The 9,001-nt window shown below is 44.9% G+C and overlaps 1 protein-coding gene across 1 annotated transcript; it reads left to right on the plus strand.

Annotated features, from left to right (window-relative positions):
- Positions 1-4,442: 4,442 nt before the first annotated feature.
- On the plus strand, positions 4,443-8,646 carry LOC147987835 (uncharacterized). The gene is made up of 4 exons (XM_087542518.1): positions 4,443-4,715; positions 6,583-6,640; positions 7,853-8,243; positions 8,361-8,646. Exons 1-4 carry the CDS (start codon positions 4,443-4,445, stop codon positions 8,644-8,646), a joined length of 1,008 nt encoding a protein of 335 aa, XP_087398644.1.
- Positions 8,647-9,001: the final 355 nt, after the last annotated feature.

The raw sequence follows: 9,001 nt of genomic DNA on the forward strand, positions 1-9,001 counted from the left end.
CCAGCACTTTTTATAGAACTCGGCCGGAAACCCATCTGGTCCAGGCGCCTTATTGTTTTTCATCTGTGCAATAGCATCAATCACCTCCTTCTCAGAGAACGGTGCCACCAGAATGTCATTTTCGGCAGCCGAAAGTTGAGGCACATCCTCAGTCCTAGATTCATCGAGGGACACACAATTATCCTCCGGCGGTCCAAATAACTGCTTGTAATACTCAGTAATATATGTTTTTAGGTTATCCTGACCTAAAATCGTGCCCTCATCCTGTTCAAGTTGAAAAATGCGCTTCCTTCGGTGCTTGCCATTAGCAACTAAATGAAAGAATTGAGTATTCGCGTCCCCTTGGACTACTTTGCGGACTTTAGCTCGCAAAGCCAACTGCAATTCTTCTTCACGTAGCAACTCTTTCAACCTCTTCTCCGCCTCAGATTTAACCTGAAGCTCAGCTGGCAGCAAAATTGTAGATTCGGCCTTTATGTCTAGGGCCTGTATAAGAGAAAGGAGTCTATCCTTTTCAATATTATACACACCACTTAGGTGTTTAGCCCAGCCCCGTAAGAAGCTTCTCAAGTGCCTAATTTTATTCTGCCAACGCTCGACCGCAGTCCTGCCTCCTGCACCTCTATCCCATTCCCTGGCAATCAAGTCCAAAAACCCCTCTCGTTCGAACCAAGACATCTCGAAAGAAAAGGTATTTTTGTTACCCACATGGTTAGGCTCCCCTGAATCCACGAATAAGGGTGTGTGATCGGAAATTCCCCTCGAAAGAGCTTGCACCGTAACGAGAGGGAACTTTTGTTCCCACTCCACGCTTGCGAGAACTCGATCAAGTTTTTCATAAGTTGGGTTTGGCAGAGCATTAGCCCAGGTAAACTTTCTACCAGAAAGCTCTATCTCCCTCAGATCCGAGCTTTCAATAATGGTATTAAACATAAACGACCATCTGCCGTCAAAGTTACCATTATTCTTCTCCTCTCTCCTCCTAATGATATTGAAATCCCCTCCAACCAAAAGTCGAAACTGTTCCGATCCACAGATCCGAACAAGGTCCGCCAGAAAGTCTGATTCAAGCTCAGGCTGTGCGGCACCATAAACCGCCACCAAAGCCCAGTTGAAACCATCTATTTTAGACCTGACTCGAAACTTCACCGTGAAGTCGCCCATCACTACACTTCGGACTTCAAGCGAATCGCATCTCACGCCAAGTAAGATACCACCCGATCTTCCTCGCGGAGGGAGGCAATGCAATCAAAATCAATACCACCCACAAGAGAAGACAGAAACTGGGGCGCAAAGTTTTCTCTACCATTCTCCGATAGAGCAATGAAATCCAGACGCTGCTCCAAAGCTGCCTCAGCAAGAAACCTTCTTTTAGCCAAGTCCTTTAGACCTCTGCTATTCCAAAAGATTCCTTTCATAATTTGTCATGGAATTTTTTAGTAGTACGAATTCTAGCACTCCTACGAACTGCAGAATCGGGATAAATCTTCCGTTTCCACTTGCGTTTTGGTTTACTAGGCTCTGACGTCTGGTCCTCATAACCGGGTTCAACTGTAGTACCAGCCTCATTCTCTATGGGCACATCATCGTCCTCAGACTCATGAATGTGGAGTGCTAGATCCGCACACAGACTATGGAGCACTTGAACCCTTAACGCATCAATGTCAACATCATTCATCGGTTTAACCGCAGCGAGATTACATTTTAGATATGAGTAATGTCTGCCTGCTTAAAAATCATTGAAGACACGTGCCAAATAAAACTACGTTTGAGTTGCCACCTCTCCCTCGAATTAACTTCTTCCTTCTGTTCGTCGTCGTCACCACAGTTGAAAGATGAATAACATCAGGATACTTCAGACTGCTGGGAAGGTTCAGGTGCTACATATGTACAACAGCCGTTGGGTGTTCACTTGCATCAGCATTACATTATCGGCAAAATAATATGAATCATTTTTTTACCACATTCATAATGTGCCTGATGTTAGTAAATTCCTGTTTACATAAACACACTCACTGCCCTTGTTTATCAACGTCTGATTGCTTACTTCCACATGGTCCCATTCAGCACATCCATCCATATACACAATAAACGAGTCCTCGTTTGAGTTGGATTTGAAGGTACTTTTTCGATAAAGGGAATATATTAATATGGCGAAGATACCAATTACACCCAGCCTCTGCAACAACGCAATACTCTAATGGCATTATGGCTGCACACAGCCAAAAAGAAGAAGTTAAAAAAAGAAAAGCCCTGCTACAGAGTTCTAGTCCATGCAGCAAGAGTACAACCACCACCAAAACAACATCTGAAGTCCAAGTTCTTCAAAAGTGACGCCTCAAAGAAGGAAACAATGCACAAGCGCCGTCTTCACCAGATCGTAGATCTTGGATTTTCACCCAGAAGATAGTCTCCGCTCTCAAAACAATGCCTTCAACAAGACCGTTGCCAAGCACAACCAATTAAGGCCAGACGTTGGATTTTCACCCTGAGAGGTAAAACTTTGAACTGCACTTGTGCTGCTGCCCCCACTTACATACCGTTGCTACAAAATCTGAAACTCCAAGCAAGTTCCTCATCGCCACAAAGGCTCCAATCACCATTACTAGTCCTCCGATCTCGGCTTCCATGACATTCTCCGCCTCTGACTTGACCATAAAACTAAACATATTTCATAATGGCAACAGATGGCAGAGCTTCGGACCGCTCCCTCCTTAACGGAGAACCAGTAGGCACGACCGAATCCCACCCGATCTAGCAACCTCCAGGCATATCGCGCCCATGGGAGTTCGCTGGCGGAGCCTTCCGAAACCCGACACTCCGATAAGATCAAGAAGAACAGGCGTCAGGCAGATCTTCTTCTTGTCACTTGAGGAACCCTAGGACCGACCCCTTAAATCAGACCGAGCATGTAGCCCCCATGCCGCCGTGGCACCCTGGATCAGATCAAGGATCGGTGCACGGATCTGGCGACGCATCGGGAGCAACAGGGGCGCCGGAAAGGGCGCCTCGCCGATAGCCAGCAACGAGCCGCCACGCATGGAGGAGCAGGCCATGGTCGGCCGCCGCCTCGGCCTTGAATCTGAGGGGAAAAACGCTGCGCCACGAGAGAGAGCTCGCCCCACCGCCGCCGTCTGCGGCACGGGCTTAGCCCGGCCGCCTCCTCCGGCGACGGCGAGGGAGGGATGGTGAGGAGGGCCTTAATGGAAAAGGTGAGAGCGACGCGGGAGTCGGGGGAAAGTCTCGTCAGCAACTCGTGCTTAAACTCCATCTGAAGGTACTTAATGGAAAAACGAATTACCCAGTCTATTCAGCAAATACAACTAGTCGCACCCAACGAAACTAGGTAAGATGTTAGACGCACATCTCTCTTTGATCTTCCTGGACGGAGGATATTGCTGGCTCTGCAGTAGTTGCGTGAATGTCATACACGGATCAAGCAGATTCCTCTCATGTATGGAGCTAGGAGAACAATGCGGATGGACATACTTGCAAATTTGCAGAAACCGATTCAACACTATGTGAATCATACAATAATTTTGGAATGCGTAGGTACTAACCCTGTCGAATTGGTTCACATGCTTATCACCGGATCCATGTCCACGCCGCAACAAAATGTACTGTTCACCCAATCGAAGCCGCCTGGAACAGAGTAAGGTTAGCGAAGAGCTATGCCTCGCTTCAATGCTATGACCTAGACAACATCCACCACGGCAACTAACAATATTGTATTGAATTTAATGGTGTGCACTATGTACAGATGTACACATGGGTTGCGCTTCCGTACACAATGCTCCTATACATATTGACCGATGAGTACTACATGAATCTCATCGCTATATTATGTGGCATCCGACTACCCGGTAAAAACCCGGACCGCTAGAAAAACCACTATACTCCTAACCATCCAATTACAAATTGGTTCACAATAATTTCTTTTAATGGCTATTAATCTTTAATCCATCAAATAGATGGACAGACATTTCTGATTAATGTGAGATTTTCTAGCTAAAATATATATTTGTCACGCCTTTTGCTTTTATAGTATATGATAGATAAAATAGAAATAGATAAATACAAACTTTAAGACATTCTAACTCGCCTATAAAGTACCATTCGGCATAAGTGATGAGCTATCTCAACAAAAAAAGAACTCGGCTATAAAGTGAAAGCGTAACATGCTTTTGACACGTGGTATCCTCAACTAATCTCAACTGTGACATATATTATATCAATTACAGTAGAAGAAAGTAGTAACCTGCACGGTACTATCGCACGACGTTTGCCTGCCTTGTAAACCAAGGTCCGATCCGATGTCGTGGAATCTGTTCGTATTGGCAGTGCGTTGTGCATGCAGAGCCGGATTCGGAGTCCATGATCTAGCTAGCTCAATAATTAACCCAGCCAGCCAAGCGTGAGATCGATCGACCGATCCTCATGCCATGGTGATGGAGCTACCCGACGACCTGCTCGCGGATGTCTTCCGCCGACTTCGTCCGCGTGGCCTCGCCGCGGCACGGTGCGTTAACAGCTCCTGGCGCGCAATCATCGACACCCGCCGCCTCGTGCACCTCCTCCCGCTGCCGCTGGCCGGCATCTTCATCAACTTCCACAACCATGACTTCACGGAGCTCTTCGCCCGCCCCTCGCCAGCACCGGCGACGGTCAGCGCCAAATTCCATAACTACCTGCCCGACGATGCATGTGATGCGATCGTAATGGGAAACGCTTCCTACCAGTAGTCTGGTGAGAAGCAATCGCCAGACCACCTGTAATCCGTTGATGCCTGGCTAATCCCACGGTTAAGACCTAGGTGCTGCTATCTTCGAAAAAAAAACTGGTGCTAACCACCGTATTTGGCGCAGCCCCACAAGCCCTGATTCCTCTCCTATTCAATCTCTTCCCTAACCTCCGTTCATCTCTCTCTGCCTCTGCCGCACCTCTCTTCGAGCTCGTCGCCAACAACGCCGCCCCTGCCCTCTCCGATGGCGCAGCCAAGGTTTCATCTCCTGCACACTGTGCTCCCTTCCCACCTCGCCGTTGAAGACACAAGCCACCGCCAACGTTGCAATCCACCATGCCGCCCAGATCCAATCCTCTCTATGGACCTACTCCTCGATGCGATCCCAAGTGATCTCGGTGGTGAACCATCCCGAGATTAGGTGGTCTTGCCCTCCATCTCCATCATGTTTGTTGCCAAACGAAGTGCCTGGACCCTTGAGGTTTGAACCGGCAGCCGAAAAAAACAGGAGTGGCCTCCGATCCTTTTGCCCTCTTTAAAGTCCACCCTCTGAATCAAAGGTATTTCATTGCCTGAATCGACCGCCGTTCCATCATCATATGTCCCCCCACGCACAGATTATTATCAATATTTGTAAGCATCAGATATGTGCTTTGACATCCCAGTTTGTTTGCATAGATGGATGAGATTGGTTTGTAGATCACAAATTGATCCATGCACACACATGACACATGTTTGTAACATTCATTGCAAGTTTCTAGTTACAAAATTATATGCTCCCACTAGGTATGAATTACATTGACATAACAACAAAAATGATGCTTCTTGATATGTATGCTTCCTAAATTGATTGTATGTTTTCTTCGGTCTAGATACTTTGGGGCATTAGAAACACACTTCTACTATTTATTGTACTTTCTATTACATTGTCGAGAGAATTCATTGTATTTAAACACGGTTATCATTAGGGATGGCAATGGGTGCCCATTACCCATGTACCCTGCGGTTAAAAACCCTATTAGGGTAAGGGTATGGGACAAAACGTTACCCATGGGTATATAAATAGGAAAATCTCAAACCCATCGGATAGAGCGGGTACGGGCATGGGATCACATAACCCGTACCCGCATACCCATGTACCCTTAAAATCTAACAAGTATGGACAAATTACCTGTACACTTTGTCGCAAGTTTGTCTATGCGCTACTATTTATGACAATGTGTTAATGTTTTGACGTGTCGTTATTTACAAGAAGTGTCCTTTTTTATAGAATGTATTGTTGTTTTGGATGTCTTGTTGTTTATAAGTATGTATTGATGTCACTATGTGTTGTTGTTTAGAAAATATGATTGTATATTATTGTACATAATAATGTGATGCTCAAATTGATGTTATTCAAACATGGTTTTTTTACCCGCGGGTACCCATTTACCTTGTCGGGTGACGGGTATGGGAAAAAATTGTACCCACTAGCGGGTATGGGTACGGGCGATGGGTAAGCTCAAATGGGACGGGTAAGGGTATGGGGTGGCTCCATCCATACCCAAACCCTGCGGGTGCCATCCCTAGTTATCATGCTTCCTATTTTTGATATATATGGTGACAGGGGCAAGCTGAAAATATTCGTTTTTCCTTGTTGAATATTTCCAAACCGAATCCAAAAAATCCAAAAATCAAGGACGGTGACATAGCATGTATGGAGAGTACATGCTTCCTTACATGGGAATGTGTGGGATTCTCTTTTCTCTGCTTCACTATCGTACCATACATGTAATGCCCGTTGTTCCTTCATACCTTTTATATTTATACACCATGTCTAATTGATGCATATTTTTAATCAGTTGTGTGCTGGCTTTGGAGCTGATGGGCACAACCAGAGACATATGGAGGCGACTGATGGTGACTTGAACGAAATAAATATGTATTATGTTTAGAACTGATTGTGTGAACGAACGAAGTAGGAAGCAAACTTATGTTTGGTTAGAAGCAAATTATTTTTACCATGGAAATAGTTTTGTATTGGATGGAAGCAACCTTTCTTTATGTTGCAAACTTGATAAAAACATATATCGGACCCAAATTAATGACATGTTAACAAATTCTTAGATGCAATATTTTGTTACACGGAGGCAAAGTGCTTGGACACATTTCTTTTTGGTACGTCCAAACAAGTTTGATTGAGATTGAAGCAAATTATCTCGCTGGTGGAAGCAAAGTTTTGCTGCATTAAGAACAAAATAAAATGTTACATGTGATGCATTTTTCATCGAAGCAAATTCGCTCTGTACTAGAAGCAAAAATAATGTCTAGGAAAAATCCTTGAATAAAGTACCTCAAAAGGCTAGTATGAAAACAGAAGAGTTGAGATGGAAATAATGCTTCCTTCGAGATGCTTCCATTGCATAGAAATAATGCTTCCGTCGATACGAAAATATTTCTATCATACGATCCAAAAATCTTCCATCTCATTCTCACCATAACAGGTTGCTTCTATAGATAAAGAATAATGCTTCCATGCCACCTTATTGTGTTCGGCTGCCCAAAAATGCATCTCCAGTAATAAGTACTTTCTTTTATTTGTTTTTGATGAAAGCAAATCACAACTTACCAAAACAAAAAAAACTGCAAATAAAGATATTTAGCCTGATTTATGGATTTATGGACAAACAATCTTTTTTGTTTTGACATCATGGACAAACAATCTTAACTGGTGGCCAAGTAGTGCCAGTCTACCACGATAATGCATGCACGAATCACACACTTCAAGCAACTCCAACCAATTCCCTCAAAAAAAAAAAAGCAACTCCAACCAGATGGCAGAGAACCAGTCCGATGCACCTGTACGTACTACTACTACTAGGGAGCAGTCAAGGAAGCAAAGGGAGTCAGCGAAGTTGGTGGACGTGTTTAGCGGGAGCTGTTACAGGAAGCAATTAACCAATTGGCGAACCAATGTAACAAATCATGTGTGAGCCATACTAGCAGATCGGACGTCTACTATGCTTCTAATCCAATGGTCCCGGACTAGTCTGATGGTAGGCAAGGGATCAGTAGTCTGATCCCTAGCGCTGCCTGTAATGGACCACTGCAACGGCCTCCTCCTGCTATTAGGCGGCTCCGTGGTGAACCCCGCCACACGGCAGTGGGCCAATCTACCCTCCCCGCGGCCGCCACGCCGCTACAGCAAGGAGCGCTTCCACGATCATGAGTACATCGTATCTGACCCGGCCGTGTCGCCCCATTACGAGGTAGTCGTCGTCCCACAGGCTCCTTACAAGAAGCAAATACTGGACCGTAGGGTGGCAGAGTGGGAGTGGCCGCCGTCACCGATGTTGCTGCATGCTTTCTCCTCGAGGACGAACAGGTGGGAGGAGAGATCATTTGAGCGGCAGGGGGAGGCGTTCGGCACGGTCGCCGACCTGCCTTGGTCCGACCCCGACGACAACAAATGCGGTGTTTACTGGCGTGGACACCTCTACGTTCACCACTATTTTGTCATGAGGTAGTCAGGCTCAGGCATGCATGCACCATCTTTTTTCTAATTAATTTGTTACTATGTACAATTTTGTTTCTAATGTGTTCCTTTGTTTATTTGTCTGTCTATTTACTTTATCAACAGAATATGTTTGTCAAGTGGCAAGTACCAAGTAATTAAACTGCCCCAAGATATTAATACGAGCGGAGTTCCCCAACTACGACTAGGAAAATCCGAGAAGGGAGTGTATCTCGCATCAATTGCTTTCAATACAGAACGCCTTCAAGTTTGGATCCTAGATGAATCTTGTGCTCGTCTTGAGTGGGTCCTGAAGTATCAGGTAGATATTTGGCACCTATTCGCACATCGGAGCTACAATCCGGAAGTTCATGGGTCTTGGATCATTGAAGATGTCCACGATCATGACTAAATCCGGAAGTTTGAAATTCAGTAGAACATGTGTAATGTTTCTTTTTCACATTATAGTCGAGACAAATCTTGAAGTTTAGTGTTGTATTTATTTTACTTTTACTTCCTAAATAGCATTGTGCCCCGTGCAGTTGCTCCACAAATCTCGACAGGCGGCTTTAGATGGATGTTACACCATGTATTGGAAAGTTCTTGATGGAGTACTTTTTTCTTGTTCTTGGTCTTAAGCTTAGTAGGATTTGTTTTTCACTTATACTTTCTAGATAGAATTGTGGCTCATGAATCAACATGCGAGGATTGGACTATCATTTAAATACTTCAAAACTTGACGACTTGAGAAATATGGACTCAAAAGA

Source organism: Triticum urartu, chromosome 2A (assembly GCF_056163025.1).
Source record: "Triticum urartu cultivar PI428250 chromosome 2A, HENAU_Tu73, whole genome shotgun sequence".
Taxonomy (NCBI): Eukaryota; Viridiplantae; Streptophyta; class Magnoliopsida; order Poales; family Poaceae; genus Triticum; species Triticum urartu.